Source organism: Salvelinus fontinalis, unplaced genomic scaffold (genome assembly GCF_029448725.1).
Source record: "Salvelinus fontinalis isolate EN_2023a unplaced genomic scaffold, ASM2944872v1 scaffold_0129, whole genome shotgun sequence".
In the NCBI taxonomy this organism is placed as follows: domain Eukaryota; kingdom Metazoa; phylum Chordata; class Actinopteri; order Salmoniformes; family Salmonidae; genus Salvelinus; species Salvelinus fontinalis.
In genome coordinates this window covers 327,009-345,088 of record NW_026600338.1, presented here as the reverse complement: position 1 = coordinate 345,088, position 18,080 = coordinate 327,009, and the positions used below count along the sequence as shown (strand labels likewise).

Sequence of the window (18,080 nt, the reverse complement as noted above, 5' to 3'; positions counted from 1 at the left end):
GAAATGAGATCCACTGTGTTGAAATGAGATCCACTGTGTTGAAATGAGATCCACTGTGCTGAGATGAGATCCACTGTGCTGAGATGAGATCCACTATGCAGAAATAAGATCCACTGTCCAGAGATGAGATTCACTGTGTTGAAATGAGATCCACTGTGCTGAGATGAGATCCACTATGCTGAAATACGATCCACTGTCCAGAGATGAGATTCACTGTGTTGAAATGAGATCCACTGTGCTGAGATGAGATCCATTGTGCATATAAGAGATCCACTGTGCAGATATGAGATCCAGTGTGCTGAGATGAGATCCACAGTCCAGAGAAGAGATGAACTGTGTTGAAATGAGATCCACTGTGTTGAGATGAGATCCACTGTATTGAAATGAGATCCACTGTGCTGAAATGAGATCCACTGTGTTGAAATGAGATCCACTGTGTTGAAATGAGATCCACTGTGCTGAAATGAGATCCACTGTGCTGAGATGAGATCCACTATGCTGAAATAAGATCCACTGTCCAGAGATGAGATCCACTGTGTTGAAATGAGATCAACTGTGCTGAGATGAGATCCACTGTGTTGAGATGAGATCCACTGTGCTGAAATGAGATCCACTGTGCTGAGATGAGATCCACTATGCTGAAATAAGATCCACTGTCCAGAGATGAGATCCACTGTGCTGAAATGAGATCCACTGCGCTGAGATGAGATCCACTGTGTTGAGATGAGATCCACTGTGTTGAAATGAGACCCACTGTCCAGAGATGAGATACACTGTGTTGAAATGAGATACACTGTGTTGAAATGAGATCCACTGTCCAGAGATGAGATACACTGTGTTGAAATGAGATCCACTGTCCAGAGATGAGATCCACTGTGTTGAAATGAGATCCACTGTGTTGAAATGAGATCCACTGTGTTGAAATGAGATCCACTGTGTTGAAATGAGATCCACTGTGCTGAAATGAGATCCACTGTGCTGAAATGAGATCCACTATGCTGAAATAAGATCCACTGTCCAGAGATGAGATTCACTGTGTTGAAATGAGATCCACTGTGTTGAGATGAGATCCACTGTGCAGAGATGAGATCAACTGTGTTTAAATGAGATCCACTGTGCTGAGATGAGATCCACTGTGCTGAAATGAGATCCACTGTGCTGAGATGAGATCCACTGTGTTGATATGAGATCCATTTTGTTGAGATGAGATCCACTGTGCTGAGATGAGATCCACAGTCCAGAGATGAGATCCACTGTGTTGAAATGAGATCCACTGTGCTGATATGAGATCCACTGTGCTGATATGAGATCCACTGTGCTGAAATAAGATCCACTGTCCAGAGATGAGATTCACTGTGTTGAAATGAGATCCACTGTGTTGAGATGAGATCCACTGTGCAGAGATGAGATCAACTGTGTTTAAATGAGATCCACTGTGCTGAGATGAGATCCACTGTGCTGAAATGAGATCCACTGTGCTGAGATGAGATCCACTGTGTTGATATGAGATCCACTGTGTTGAGATGAGATCCACTGTGCTGAGATGAGATCCACAGTCCAGAGAAGAGATCCACTGTGCTGAGATGAGATCCACTGTGCTGAGATGAGATCCACAGTCCAGAGAAGAGATCCACTGTACTGAGATGAGATCCACAGTCCAGAGATGAGATCCACTGTGCTGAGATGAGATCCATTGTGCAGATAAGAGATCCACTGTGCAGATATGAGATCCACTGTGCTGAGAAGAGATCAACTGTGCTGAGAAGAGATCCACTGTGTTGAAATCAGATCCACTGTGTTGAGATGGGATCTACTGTGTTGAAATGAGATCCACTGTCCAGAGATGAGATACACTGTCCAGAGATGAGATGCACTGTGTTGAATTGAGATCCACTGTGTTGAAATGAAATCCACTGTGTTGAAATGAGATCCACTGTGTTGAAATGAGATCCACTGTGTTGAAATGAGATCCACTGTGTTGAAATGAGTTCCACTGTGTTGAGATGAGATCCACTGTGTTGAAATGAGATCCACTGTGTTTAAATGAGATCCACTGTGTTGAAATGAGATCCACTGTCCAGAGATGAGATCCACTGTGTTGAAATGAGATCCACTGTCCAGAGATGAGAAACACTGTGTTGAAATGAGATCCACTGTGTTGAAATGAGATCCATTCTGTTGAAATGAGATCCACTGTGCTGAAATGAGATCCACTGTGCTGAGATGAGATCCACTATGCTGAAATAAGATCCACTGTCCAGAGATGAGATTCACTGTGTTGAAATGAGATCCACTGTGTTGAGATGAGATCCACTGTGTTGAGATGAGATCCACTGTGCAGAGATTAGATCCATTGTGTTGAAATGAGATCCACTGTGCTGAGATTAGATCCACTGTGCTGAAATGAGATCCACTGTGCTGAGATGAGATCCACTGTGCTGAGATGAGATCCAATGTGTTGAAATGAGATCCACTGTGTTGAAATGAGATCCACTGTGTTGAGATGAGATCCACTGTGCTGAGATGAGATCCACAGTCCAGAGAAGAGATCCACTGTGCTGAGATGAGATCCACTGTCCAGAGATGAGATCCACAGTGTTGAGATGAGATCCAGAATCCAGAGATGAGATCCACTGTGCTGAGATGAGATCCACTGTGCTGAGATGAGATCTACAGTCCAGAGAAGAGATCCACTGTGCTGAGATGAGATCCACTGTGTTGAAATGAGATCCACTGTGTTGAAATGAGATCCACTGTGTTGAAATGAGATCCACTGTGTTGAAATGAGATCCACTGTGTTGAAATGAGATCCACTGTGTTGAGATGAGTTCCACTGTGTTGAGATGAGATCCACTGTGTTGAAATGAGATCCACTGTGCTGAAATGAGATCCACTGTGCTGAGATGAGATCCACTATGCTGAAATAAGATCCACTGTCCAGAGATGAGAAACACTGTCCAGAGATGAGATACACTGTGTTGAAATGAGATCCACTGGGTTGAAATGAGATCCACTGTGTTGAAATGAGATCCACTGTGTTGAAATGAGATCCACTGTGTTGAAATGAGATCCACTGTCCAGAGATGAGATACACTGTGTTGAAATGAGATCCACTGTGTTGAAATGAGATCCACTGTGTTGAAATGAGATCCACTGTGTTGAAATGAGACCCACTGTGTTGAAATGAGACCCACTGTGTTGAAATGAGATCCACTGTCCAGAGATGAGATCCACTGTGTTGAAATGAGATCCACTGTCCAGAGATGAGATACACTGTGTTGAAATGAGATCCACTGTGTTGAAATGAGATCCACTGTGCTGAGATGAGATCCACTGTGCTGAGATGAGATCCACTGTGCTGAGATGAGATCCACTGTGTTGAGATGAGATCCACTGTGCTGAGATGAGATCCACTGTGTTGAGATGAGATCCACTGTGTTGAAGTTGGAGTTTGAATGTTTGGTGTGGAGGGCTCTATCCTAACTAACTTTCTTGATTATTTTCTTGACATGTTATTTTCTATGTTGGAAGGTTAATGCACTATTTGTTTTAGTGGTATCCACAGTTTTTTCAACGTTCGGGTGGAAGGGGACAGAGTTTTAGTTTCCTTGGGTTTGGAAGGTGTGGTGTGCTCAATGTCTTTTAGCGCGGAGGAGACGCTGTCGATACAGCATGGATTCCGGTGTGTTCCTGAGAACGGAGTTAAGGTGGAGGAGGTTCTGCTCGCGGTCGGTGAACAGGTAGGAGCTGAATTTATACATTCTGCTTCTAGAATGAACAAAGCTGTCATTGTGTTCATGAAAAGAGCAAATTTGGTGGGTAGACTCATGCTAGTGGAATATTTGTAAGGGGTGTGTTGGTGCCAATTTCGCCTCTTTCTACCCCTTTGACCAGGATGGTAGTTGCAAATTTGCCTCTGTTTATTACGGATGATCAAATCAGGAAAGAGCTGAGTGGTTTTGGTAAGTTTGCTAGCGGTTTCCGTGTACTGTCAGCAGGTTTTCAGACAGATGCCGTTAAGCACGTTGTTTCGTTCCGGAGGCAAGTGTTTATGTTTCTGAATAACAACGAGCAACAGCTAAATGTGCAATGGGCTCTACGCAGGGTTTGCCAGCACAGATAGTCTACGGTGTTTTGAGTGTGGGGATTTGGGGCATAAGAGTTTTGCGTGCCCACATAAAGGCCGTAGACAAGGTGAGGGTACAAGCGCCAGTGGGGGAAATCAAGGTCAAAGTGCAGGGGGTAAGGAGATGCAGAGAGCAGAGGCTGGGCCTAGTCAGGCTAGAGATGGTGGGGTAGCTGAGGCTGGGTCCGTACAGGTGTTGTTTCTGCAGGAGACGCATAGTGATGTGGTGAATAAAGTTGATTGGGGGCTCTGGTGGAAAGGGGCAAGTGTTTTGAGTCATGGGACAAATCTTAGTGCAGGGGTGGCAGTCCTTTTTGCACCGGGTCTGTCTGTAAAAATGTGCTCCTCAAAGGAGGTGTGTAGGGGTAGGCTGCTTGTTGTTAAAGCAGAAAATAACAACATGGGTTTTGTCTTTATAAATGTGTATGCGCCTAATACAAGCAGAGAGAAGGGGTTCTATATGGGAGTCTTAGACAGAAACTCTCACAGGTAACGCCTGAGGAGACGCTGGTGGTCGGAGGGGACGGGAACTGTACAATGAATTTGACAAAAGACAGAAATGGGGGAGAGCCTCATTCAGGATTAGCGGGAGTGTTAACCTGACTAGGATGAGGGTGCCGCTAGCGGCACTCCCCCCCACCCCCACTGAAAAACCAGTGCCGCGAAATTAAAAAAATATATTTTTTTTTAATATTTAACTTTCACACATTAAAGTCCAATACAGCTAATGAAAGACACAGATCTTGTGAATCCAGCCAACATGTCCGATTTTTAAAATGTTTTACAGGGAAGACACAATATGTAAAGATGTACATCTATTACCTAAAAACACATTAGCATAATCCACCATCTTTTATTTGTCCACCAACACCAGTAGCTATCACCAATTCGGCTAAACTAAGATATTTATAGCCCCTAACCAAGAAAAAAACTCATCAGATGACAGTCTGATAACATATTTATGGTATGGGATAGGTTTTGTTAGAAAAAAGTGCATATTTCAGGTAGATGGCATAGGTTACAATTGCACCCACCGTCACAAATGGACTAGAATAACTACATAGAGCAACGTGTTTACCTACTTACTAATCATCAAACATTTCGTAAAAATACACAGCATACACTAATCGAAAGACACAGATCCTGTGAATACAGACAATATTTCAGATTTTCTAAGTGTCTTACAGCGAAAACACAATAAATCGTTATATTAGCATAGCACATAGCACATAGCAGCCCAGCATTGATTCTAGCCAAAGTGAGCGATAACGTCAACATCGCCAAAATAAATTAATTTTTTCACTAACCTTCTCAGAATTCTTCAGATGACACTCCTGTAACATCATATTACACAATCCATATAGAGTTTGATCGAAAATGTTTATATTTAGCCACCAAAATCATGGTTAGACAATGTGAAATGTAGCCCAGCTGGTGAGAAAATGTCCGTGCGCCATATTAGACAGTGATCTACTCTTATACATAAATACTCATAAACGTGACTAAAAAATATAGGGTGGACAGGGATTGATAGACAACTTAATTCTTAATACAATCGCGGAATTACATTTTTTAAATTATCCTTACTTTTCAATACAGTTTGCGCCAAGCGAAGCTACGTCAAAAAACATGGCGTCCTAAGCCACTAACATTTTTCGACAGAAACACGATTTATCATAATAAAAATGTCCTACTTTGAGCTGTTCTTCCATCAGTATCTTGGGCAAAGGATCCTTTCTTGGGTCTAATCGTCTTTTGGTGGAAAGCTGTCCTCTTGCCATGTGGAAATGCCAACTGCGTTCGGGATGAACTGGAAGCGTGCCCAGCAATTCACAGCGTTTCAGAAATAAATGTCCCAAAATCGCACTAAACGGATATAAATTGCTATAAAACGCTTTAAATTAACTACCTTATGATGTTTTTAACTCCCATAACGAGTAGAAACATGACCAGAGTAATATTACGCCCTCCACTAATGCTTGGAACAAGTGCGGGTCGATGTCCTCCAGGCGCATTACGCAGCAAGAAAAGAGTTCCTAGCTACAGGTTTTTTTAATTTGTAGTGCCTGTGAACGCGCAATCGACCCCATTCAAATCGTCATCACGTAAAGGCATCCAGGGGAAGACGTAAGCAGTGTCCGTATACTCATAGCAATAACTGTGACCTTTTAACTGACTCCAGATCAGGGGCCAAAATTTCTGAAATCTGACTCCATGTCAGGGAAATTGCTGTAGAATGGGTTCTGTTCCACTTAGAGACAAAATTTCAACTCCTATAGAAACTATAGACTGTTTTCTATCCAATAATAATAATAATATGCATATTGTACGATCAAGAATTTTGTGGGAAGCCGTTTCAAAAATTACACGATTAGCATAAATAGTGACAACAGCGCCCCCATCCTCAACAGGTTTTAAGGGACATCATTAATCAGTTTGACCTAGTGGATGTTTGGAGAACTAAACATCCAAACACAAGACAGTATACATGGCTGAAGGTTTTTGGGGCTAGGGTGAGTGCAGCTCGACTTGATCGGTTTTACATGTCTAGGAATCGGAGCAATAGGCTGCTGGGCGCTACCATTCTCCCAGTGGGGTTTTCGGATCACCACATAACCATGGCTCGGATCACCACATAACCATGGAGGTAGAGATAGTGGGGCAAGGCAATGTAGGCCTCCAGGCTAATTTAGCCAAATTACGTAGGGACCTGGGCAGTTTTTTCAGGTTAAAGGAAAGGTAGCACTTGTAAGAGCTAGGTTCTCCATGCTCAAGGAGATGCATGCTCCCAGCTCCTTCTTCTTTGGTTTGGAAAGACAGAGCAGTGAGGCCAAGGGTATACATTGTCTACAGCTGTCTGATGGGCAGGTGACCTCTGTGGTGGGTGAGATGCGGGAGCGGACTGTGGAGTTTTATACTGAATTGTATAGGGCAGAAGTGTGTGATCCTATGTGTGCTCAGGTCTTGTTCGCAGGGATCCCTAAGCTCTCTCAGGCATAGAGGGATGAAATGGACATTCCTCTGTTGTCACATGAAATGGCAGAGGCCGTAACCCAGATGTCCCCCGGTCGTGCACCGGGGGTCGATGGACTCCCAGTGGAGTTTTATAAAACATTCTGGGGAACAATTGGACAGGACTTCTTTTGCGTGTTGCGTGAATGCGTCGGGGTAGGAGAGTTGCCGATGAGCTGCCGTCGGGCGGCTCTGACTCTCCTGCCCAAAAAAGGGGACTTGTGTGAACTTAAGAACTGGAGGCCTGTGGCATGACTCTGTGCGGACTACAAGATATTTGCCAAGGTCCTCTCTAACAGACTGAAGTCCCATCTGGACTCTATAATACACAAGGACCAGACATATTGTGTACTGGGACGCTCAATCACGGACAACTTGTTCTTAATTAGGGACATATTGGACTTGTCGAGAGGTTCTAATGTGAACTTTGGACTGGTCTCTTTAGATCAAGAGAAGGCTTTTGATAGAGTAGACCATGAGTACCTGTTTAATGTGATGTCTGTGTTTGGGTTTGGGAAGAGTTTTGTGACCTGTGTGAAGCTGTTGTATGCTGGGGCGTCATGTATGGTTAAGGTGGGAGGGGGGCTCAGTAAGCCAGTCTGGGTGAGACGGGGCATTAGACAAGGATGCCCTCTATCTGGGCAGCTATACACACTAGCCATTGAGCCTTTTTTAGGACTGCTACGCAGGAGACTGGAGGGAGTGTGCTGGACAGGCATGGATGTGGTGACAGGAATAGCAGTGTCAGCATATGCAGATGATGTTTCTGTGATGGTCAGGGATGGTCAAGACATGCAGGCACTAGAGACCAGTCTGAAGGTGTACGAGGGAGCTTCATCAGCCAAGGTAAACTGGGGCAAGAGCAAAGCTCTGTTATGTGGGGCATGGGGGATAGGGCTCCTCCTCTGCTTCCAGGGGGTTTGCAGTGGGGTTGTGAAGGGCTTAAAGTGTTGGGGGTGTACCTGGGCTCGGAGAGGTGGGTAAGGAAGAACTGGGAGGGGCTGTCACAGGCAGTGGTGTCAAGACTGGCCAGGTGGAGGTGGCTCCTGTCCCAAGTGTAATATAGAGGGAGGGTGCTGATAATTAACAACCTGGTGGCATCTTCCCTGTGGCATAAACTGGCTGTCCTGGTCTGCTCGCAGACCTGCAACGCAAGCTGGTGGCCTTCTTTTGGTCGGGACATCACTGGCTGAAGGCAGCAGTGTTGTACATGACCGTCCACGAAGGAGGACAGGGCCTGGTGGAACTGGAGAGCAGGATGGCTGCTTTCCGGCTAAAGTCGGTGCAGAGACTGCTGTGCCATACTGATGTTGGCTGGAGGGAACCAGCATGCGCGCTGCTGAGGAGAGCTGTCAGATTAGGGTTGGACCGGCAGCTGTTCCTCATGAAGCTGGAGAGGCTGAGTACAGCAGGTCTCTCAGAGTTTTACTCTGCAGTGCTGAGGGCCTGGCAGCTGCTAAGGCCCGCACGAGGAGGGGGTGTGGAGCCTGGGCCGTGGGTGTGGGAGAAGCCTATCTTCCACAACCCAGCCATCCCTTTGAGATGTTCAGTCGGCCACCCTGCAGAGGCTACTGATGGCAGCGGGTTTAATAAGGATGGATGACCTGCAACTGCTGGGAGAGGAGGGGTGGAAAACCCCGGAGGTCTTGGCTCAACAAACAGGAATAACGTCTCTCAGGCTGCTGGAGAGATTCCTGGAGGAGGTCCAGGAGACACTGTCTGAGCAGGTAAGGGGGGTGTTTGAGAGGCCAAAGGGAGAGGGGCCACCAACGTTTCCGCCACTGCAGGTGACGGCAGAGACTGGGGACTGGCAAGGGGGTCTGGAGGACTTGTTAGATTTTAACACTCCGAGCCTGGGGGAGTTTGAGGGGGTGGGAGGTAAAGCCCTCTACAACCTCTGCGTTAAGGTTAGGAACATTAGAAGCCTAACAGGAGTGAAGGCACATCAGTGGCAGGGGGTATGTGGGGTGGAGAGTATGGTGGGTTTTAGATGGAGGGGGCTCTACAAACCCCCCAGTACCAAAGAGGTCAGGGGACCTCCAGTGGAGGGTTCTTCATGGAGCCCTGGCCACTAACAGCTGGTTGGCACGGGTTGATCCGGGAATTGGGCAGGGGTGTCCTTTCTGTCAACTGAAAGAAACTGTGATTCATGTGTTTTCTGTGTGCGCCAGATTAATGCCATTAATGTCTCTGTTGGAATGTCTGTGTGAGAGGCTGGGTTTTTACTGTTGGGATGTTTATAATGGGATACAGCTATTCGAGTAAGGAAAAGGCCAAATGTGTTTTGAATATTCTGTTTGCTCAGGCAAAGTTAGCTATTTGGCTAACAAGGAGGAGGGGTCAAAGGTGGAGGATAACAGACCCTTTACTACTGTTTAATGGGATGGTCTCTGCGCGCCTTAGGGTTGAGTTTGAGTTCTATAAAATGATAAAATGTGTGGAGATGTTTGAGGAGATATGGTGTGTTGGGGGGCTGTCTGTACAGCTGGGGAAAATGTTTGAGTAGATATGGTGTGTTGGGGGGCTGTCTGTACAGCTGGGGAAAATGTTTGAGTAGATATGGTGTGTTGGGGAGGGGGGGCTCTCTGTATAGCTGGGGAAGATGTTTGAGGAGATATGGTGTGTTGGGGGTCTGTCTGTATAGCTGGGGAAGATGTTTCAGGAGATATGGTGTGTTGGGGAGGGGGGGCTGTCTGTATAGCTGGGGAAGATGTTTCAGGAGATATGGTGTGTTGGGGGGCTGTCTGTATAGCTGGGGAAGATGTTTCAGGAGATATGGTGTGTTGGGGGGGCTGTCTGTATAGCTGGGGAAGATGTTTCAGGAGATATGGTGTGTTGGGGGGGCTGTCTGTATAGCTGGGGAAGATGTTTCAGGAGATATGGTGTGTTGGGGGGGGCTGTCTGTATAGCTGGGGAAGATGTTTCAGGAGATATGGTGTGTTGGGGGGGGGGCTGTCTGTATAGCTGGGGAAGATGTTTGAGTAAATATGGTGTGTTGGGGGGGCTGTCTCTATAGCTGGGGAAGATGTTTCAGGAGATATGGTGTGTTGGGGGGGCTGTCTGCATAGCTGGGAAAGATGTTTCAGTAGATATGGTGTGTTGGGGGGGGGGGCTGTCTGTATAGCTGGGGAAGATGTTTCAGGAGATATGGTGTGTTGGGGGGGCTGTCTGCATAGCTGGGAAAGATGTTTCAGGAGATATGGTGTGTTGGGGGGGCTGTCTGCATAGCTGGGGAAGATGTTTCAGGGGATATGGTGTGTTGGGGGGGCTGTCTGTATAGCTGGGGAAGATGTTTCAGGAGATATGGTGTGTTGGGGGGGGGGGGGGGGGGGGGCTGTCTGTACAGCTGGGGAAGATGTTTCAGGAGATATGGTGTGTTGGGGGGGCTGTCTGTATAGCTGGGGAAGATGTTTGAGGAGATATGGTGTGTTGGGGGTCTGTCTGTATAGCTAGGGAAGATGTTTCAGGAGATATGGTGTGTTGGGGGGGGGCTGTCTGTATAGCTGGGGAAGATGTTTCAGGGGACATGGTGTGTTGGGGGGCTGTCTGTATAGCTGGGGAAGATGTTTGAGTAAATATGGTGTGTTGGGGCTGTCTGTATAGCTGGGGAAGATGTTTCAGGAGATATGATGTGTTGGGGGGCTGTCTGTACAGCTGGGGAAGATGTTTTGGATATACGGTTGTAGGAGAGGGTATTGTTTTTGTGTATGGTGATGGTGGTTTGTATGATGTGGTAGAGGGAAAGGTGAGTATGGTACATGTATGCAGAACAGGATATATTTTGGGGGTTTTATTTTTAAGGGAGCGGGTGAGTTTTAAATGAAATGAGAATGTTTCAGTAAAGAAAGAAAGAAAGAAAGAAAGAAAGAAAGAAAGAAAGAAAGAAAGAAAGAAAGAAAGAAAGAAAGAAAGAAAGAAAGAAAGAAAGAAAGAAAGAAAGAGTCAGTCAGTCAGTCAGTCAGTCAGTCAGTCAGACACTCTCTCTCTCTCTCTCTCTCTCTCTCTCTCTCTCTCTCTCTCTCTCTCTGTCTCTCTCTCTCTCCTCTCTCTCTCTCTCTCTCTCTCTCTCTCTCCTCTTTCTGTCTCTCTCTCACTCCTCTCTCTCTCTCTCTCTCTCTCTCTCTCCTCTCTCTCTCCTCTCTGTCTCTCTCTCACTCTCTCTCTCTCTCTCTCTCTCTCTCTCTCTCTCTCTCTCTCTCTCTCTCTCTCTCTCTCTCTCTCACCTGCGGTGTCTCTTGATGACGAGTCTGTCCATGTAACTGAGACTGTGTTGGGTGAACTCCACCTTCACTGGTCCTCTCACAGCCCCACTGTCTCTCAGGTCTGACTGGGTCCCCATCACTTCCACTGATACTACACAGAGAGAGAGTTAAATAAAAGAGAGAAGGGAGATTTGGAGAAGGGGAAGGGGAGAGAGGGTGTTCGGCAAAAGAGAGAGAGAAAGGCCGAGACAGAAAAGGCGAGGGAGAAGGGATGGACAGAGGGAGAAGGGGTGGACAGAGGGAGAAGGGATGGACAGAGGGAGAAGGGATGGACAGAGGGAGAAGGGATGGACAGAGGGAGAAGGGATGGACAGAGGGAGAAGGGAGAGACAGAGGGAGAAGGAATGGACAGAGGGAGAAGGGGTGGACAGAGGGAGAAGGGATGGACAGAGGGAGAAGGGATGGACAGAGGGAGAAGGGGATGGACAGGGGAGAAGGGATGGACAGAGGGAGAAGGGAGAGACAGAGGGAGAAGGGATGGACAGAGGGAGAAGGGATGGACAGAGGGAGAAGGGATGGACAGAGGGAGAAGGGTTGGACAGAGGGAGAAGGGATGGACAGAGGGAGAAGGGATGGACAGAGGGAGAAGGGATGGACAGAGGGAGAAGGGTTGGACAGAGGGAGAAGGGATGGACAGAGGGAGAAGGGATGGACAGAGGGAGAAGGGATGGACAGAGGGAGAAGGGAGAGACAGAGGGAGAAGGGATGGACAGAGGGAGAAGGGGTGGACAGAGGGAGAAGGGATGGACAGAGGGAGAAGGGATGGACAGAGGGAGAAGGGAGAGACAGAGGGAGAAGGGATGGACAGAGGGAGAAGGGAGAGAGAGAGGGAGAAGGGGTGGACAGAGGGAGAAGGGAGAGAGAGAGGGAGAAGGGGTGGACAGAGGGAGAAGGGAGAGAGAGAGGGAGAAGGGGTGGACAGAGGGAGAAGGAGAGAGAGAGGGAGAAGGGGTGGACAGAGGGAGAAGGGAGAGAGAGAGGGAGAAGGGGTGGACAGAGGGAGAAGGGAGAGAGAGAGGGAGAAGGGGTGGACAGAGGGAGAAGGGAGAGAGAGAGGGAGAAGGGGTGGACAGAGGGAGAAGGGAGAGAGAGAGGAGAAGGGGTGGACAGAGGGAGAAGGGAGAGAGAGAGGGAGAAGGGAGAGAGAGAGGGAGAAGGGGTGGACAGAGGGAGAAGGGAGAGAGAGAGGGAGAAGGGGTGGACAGAGGGAGAAGGGAGAGAGAGAGGGAGAAGGGGTGGACAGAGGGAGAAGGGAGAGAGAGAGGGAGAAGGGGTGGACAGAGGGAGAAGGGAGAGAGAGAGGGAGAAGGGGTGGACAGAGGGAGAAGGGATGGACAGAGGGAGAAGGGGTGGACAGAGGGAGAAGGGAGAGAGAGAGGGAGAAGGGGTGGACAGAGGGAGAAGGGAGAGAGAGAGGGAGAAGGGGTGGACAGAGGGAGAAGGGATGGACAGAGGGAGAAGGGAGAGAGAGAGGGAGAAGGGGTGGACAGAGGGAGAAGGGAGAGAGAGAGGGAGAAGGGGTGGACAGAGGGAGAAGGGAGAGAGAGAGGGGGAGAAGGGAGAGAGAGAGGGAGAAGGGAGAGAGAGAGGGAGAAGGGAGAGAGAGAGGGAGAAAGAGAGACAGACATGTTACGGCACTACTCTGGACACATTTGGTGCAATGCCAGCTTTACATTAGGTTTCCCTGCCAATGGGTTGGCAGAAGAAATGAGGCAAAATGCAGAAATGAAGGGAGTGAAGCAAAGTCTGTCCAAGCATTAGAGAACTAATAAAACGGCCAAACACATTCTCAAGTGTTCCTCCTGCAACTGCTCTTAAACGCTAGTAAAACTAAATGCATGCCCTTCAACCGATCGCTGCCCGCACCCGCCCGCCCGTCCAGCATCACTACTCTGGACAGTTCTGACTTAGAATATGTGGACAACTACAAATACCTAGGTGTCTGGTTAGACTGTAAACTCTCCTTCCAGACTCACATTAAGCATCTCCAATCCAAAGTTAAATCTAGAATTGGCTTCCTATTTCGCAACAAAGCATCATTCACTCATGCTGCCAAACATATCCTCGGAAAACTGACCATCCTAACGATCCTTGACTGTGGCGATGTCATTTACAAAATAGCCTCCAACACTCTACTCAACAAATTGGATGCAGTCTATCACAGTGCCATCCGTTTTGTCACCAAAGCCCCATATACGACCCACCACTGCGACCTGTATGCTCTCGTTGGCTGGCCCTGGCTTCATACTCGTCGCCAAACCCACTGGCTCCAGGGCATCTACAAGACCCTGCTAGGTAAAGTCCCCCCTTATCTCAGCTCGCTGGTCACCATAGCAACGCCCACCCGTAGCACGCGCTCCAGCGGTATCTCACTGGTCATCCCCAAAGCCAATTCCTCTTTTGGCCGCCATTCCTTCCAGTTCTCTGCTGCCAATGACTGGAACGATCTGCAAAAATCACTGAAGCTGGAGACACATATCCCCCTCACTAGCTTTAAGCACCAGCTGTCAGAGCAGCTCACAGATCACTGCACCTGTACATAGCCCATCTGTAAATAGCCCATCCAACTACCTCATCCCCATACTGTATTTATTTATTTTTTTGCTCCTTTGCACCCCCTGTATCTCTACTTGCACACTCATCTTCTGCACATCAATCACTCCAGTGTCTAATTGGTATATTGTAATTACTTCGCCACCATGGCCTATTTATTGCCTTACCCCCTTGTTCTTACCTCATTTGCACATTATGTATATAGATTTCCTTCAACTGTGTTATTGACTGTATGTTTGTTTACTCCATGTGTAACTCTGTGTTGTTGTTTGTGTCGAACTGCTTTGCTTTATTCTTGGCCAGGTCGCAGTTGTAAATGTGAACTTGTTCTCAACTAGCCTACCTGGTTAAATAAAGGTGAAATAAAAAAATAAAAAATAATAAAAAGTGTGCAACAGGCAGTTAGGCTGCTATCACTGCTATCATTATCTCTATAGTGGAACACCTATCACTGCTATCATTATCTCTACAGTGGAACACCTATCACTGCTATCATTATCTCCACAGTGGAACACCTATCACTGCTATCATTATCTCTACAGTGGAACACCTATCACTGCTATCATTATCTCTACAGTGGAACACCTATCACTGCTATCATTATCTCTATAGTGGAACACCTCCTATCACTGCTATCATTATCTCTACAGTGGAACACCTATCACTGCTATCATTATCTCTACAGTGGAACACCTATCACTGCTATCATTATCTCTACAGTGGAACACCTATCACTGCTATCATTATCTCTACAGTGGAACACCTATCACTGCTATCATTATCTCTATAGTGGAACACCTATCACTGCTATCATTATCTCTATAGTGGAACACCTTCTATCACTGCAATCATTATCTCTATAGTGGAACACCTCCTATCACTGCTATCATTATCTCTATAGTGGAACACCTATCACTGCTATCATTATCTCTATAGTGGAACACCTATCACTGCTATCATTATCTCTATAGTGGAACACCTATCACTGCTATCATTATCTCTATAGTGGAACACCTCCTATCACTGCTATCATTATCTCTATAGTGGAACACATATCACTGCTATCATTATCTCTATAGTGGAACACCTATCACTGCTATCGTTATCTCTATAGTGGAACATCTATCACTGCTATCATTATCTATATAGTGGAACACCTATCACTGCTATCATTATCTCTATAGTGTAACACATATCACTGCTATCATTATCTCAATAGTGGAACACCTATCACTGCTATCATTATCTCTATAGTGGAACACCTATCACTGCTATCATTATCTCTATAGTGGAACACCTATCACTGCTATCATTATCTCTATAGTGGAACACCTATCACTGCTATCATTATCTCTACAGTGGAACACATATCACTGCTATCATTATCTCTACAGTGGAACACCTATCACTGCTATCATTATCTCTACAGTGGAACACATATCACTGCTATCATTATCTATATAGTGGAACACATATCACTGCTATCATTATCTCTATAGTGGAACACCTCCTATCACTGATATCATTATCTATATAATGGAACACCTATCACTGCATCATTATCTCTATAGTGGAACACCTATCACTGCTATCATTATCTCTATAGTGGAACACCTATCACTGCTATCATTATCTCTATAATGGAACACCTATCACTGCTATCATTATCTCTATAGTGGAACACCTATCACTGCAATCATTATCCCTATAATGGAACACCTATCACTGCGATAATTATCTCTATAGTGGAACACCTCCTATCACTGCAATCATTATCTATATAGTGGAACACCTATCACTGCTATCATTATCTCTACAGTGGAACACTTATCACTGCTATCGTTATCTCTATAGTGAAACACCTATCACTGCTATCATTATCTCTATAGTGAAACACCTATCACTGCTATCATTATCTCTATAGTGGAACACCTCTCAATGCTATCATTATCTCTATAGTGGAACAACTATCACTGCTATCATTATCTCTATAGTGAAACACCTATCACTGCTATCATTATCTCTATAGTGGAACCCCACCCAACACTGCAATCATTATCTCTAAAGTGGAACCCCTCCCAACACTGCAATCATTATCTCTATAGTGGAACCCCTCCCAACACTGCAATCATTATCTCTATAGTGGAACCCCTCCAAACACTGCAATCAGTATCTCTATAGTGGAACCCCTCCCAACACTGCAATCATTATCTCTATAGTGGAACCCCTCCCAACACTGCAATCATTATCTCTATAGTGGAACCCCTCCCAACACTGCAATCATTATCTCTATAGTGGAACCCCTCCCAACACTGCAATCATTATCTCTATAGTGAAACCCCTCCCAACACTGCAATCATTATCTCTATAGTGGAACCCCTCCCAACACTGCAATCAGTATTTCTATAGTGGAACCCCTCCCAACACTGCAATCATTATCTCTATAGTGGAACCCCTCCCAACACTGCAATCATTATCTCTATAGTGGAACCCCTCCCAACACTGCAATCATTATCTCTATAGTGAAACCCCTCCCAACACTGCAATCATTATCTCTATAGTGGAACCCCTCCCAACACTGCAATCAGTATCTCTATAGTGGAACCCCTCCCAACACTGCAATCATTATCTCTATAGTGGAACCCCTCCCAACACTGCAATCATTATCTCTATAGTGGAACCCCTCCCAACACTGCAATCAGTATCTCTATAGTGGAACCCCTCCCAACACTGCAATCATTATCTCTATAGTGGAACCCCTCCCAACACTGCAATCATTATCTCTATAGTGGAACCCCTCCCAACACTGCAATCATTATCTCTATAGTGGAACCCCTCCCAACACTGCAATCATTATCTCTATAGTGGAACCCCTCCCAACACTGCAATCATTATCTCTATAGTGGAACCCCTATCACTGCTATCATTATCTCTATAGTGGAACCCCTATCACTGCTATCATTATCTCTATAGTGGAACCCCTATCACTGCTATCATTATCTCTATAGTGGAACCCCTATCACTGCTATCATTATCTCTATAGTGGAACCCCTCCCAACACTGCAATCATTATCTCTATATTGGAACCCCTCCCAACACTGCAATCATTATCTCTATAGTGGAACCCCTATCAATGCTATCATTATCTCTATAGTGGAACACCTCCTATCACTGCTATCATTATCTCTATAGTGGAACACCTCCTATCACTGCTATCATTATCTCTATAGTGGAACCCCTCCCAACACTGCTATCATTATCTCTATAGTGGAACCCCTCCCAACACTGCAATCATTATCTCCTGCTCTAATTATCTCAATATGCAGCAGCTATGACTTTAGCCCTTTCTGCAGCGGTAAGCACTTTCTACAGGACATGAAGAGATCAGAGGGGGGGGGGGGGGGTGGGGGGGGGGGTACTTAGTCCAGAGCAAGATGGAAAGAACATTAGTCTTCATCCTTCACTTCTAATCCTCCTCCTGTCCTAAACATGAGCTCCAGTCCTAGTCTTTAATCACCATTATCCACCCCTTAAAGATGGAATCCTCCACTACCGTTGTAACTGAAACAGTGTAACTGTCTGCCCCACCGACCGTTGTAACTGAAACAGTGTAACTGTCTGCCCCACCGACCGTTGTAACTGAAACAGTGTAACTGTCTGCCCCACTGACCGTTGTAACTGAAACAGTGTAACTGTCTGCCCCAACACCGGTGTAACTGAAACAGTGTAACTGTCTGCCCCAACACCGTTGTAACTGAAACAGTGTAACTGTCTGCCCCAACACCGTTGTAACTGAAACAGTGTCTGCCCCAACACCGTTGTAACTGAAACAGTGTAACTGTCTGCCCCAACGCCGTTGTAACTGAAACAGTGTAACTGTCTGCCCCAACACCGTTGTAACTGAAACAGTGTAACTGTCTGCCCCAACACCGTTGTAACTGAAACAGTGTAACTGTCTGCCCCAACACCGTTGTAACTGAAACAGTGTAACTGTCTGCCCCAACGCCGTTGTAACTGAAACAGTGTAACTGTCTGCCCCAACACCGTTGTAACTGAAACAGTGTCTGCCCCAACACCGTTGTAACTGAAACAGTGTAACTGTCTGCCCCAACACCGTTGTAACTGAA

General features: G+C 46.3%; 1 protein-coding gene across 3 annotated transcripts in view; it reads right to left on the bottom strand.

Annotated features, from left to right (window-relative positions):
* The window catches only part of LOC129843400 (serine/arginine repetitive matrix protein 2-like), a 109,485-nt gene that overhangs the window by 40,167 nt on the left and 51,238 nt on the right, over positions 1-18,080 (bottom strand). For all 3 annotated transcript variants that reach the window (XM_055912104.1, XM_055912105.1, XM_055912106.1), the window contains one exon: positions 11,362-11,491. In XM_055912104.1, the coding sequence (XP_055768079.1) occupies positions 11,362-11,491 (130 nt within the window). The remainder of the gene's footprint in view (positions 1-11,361; positions 11,492-18,080) is intronic.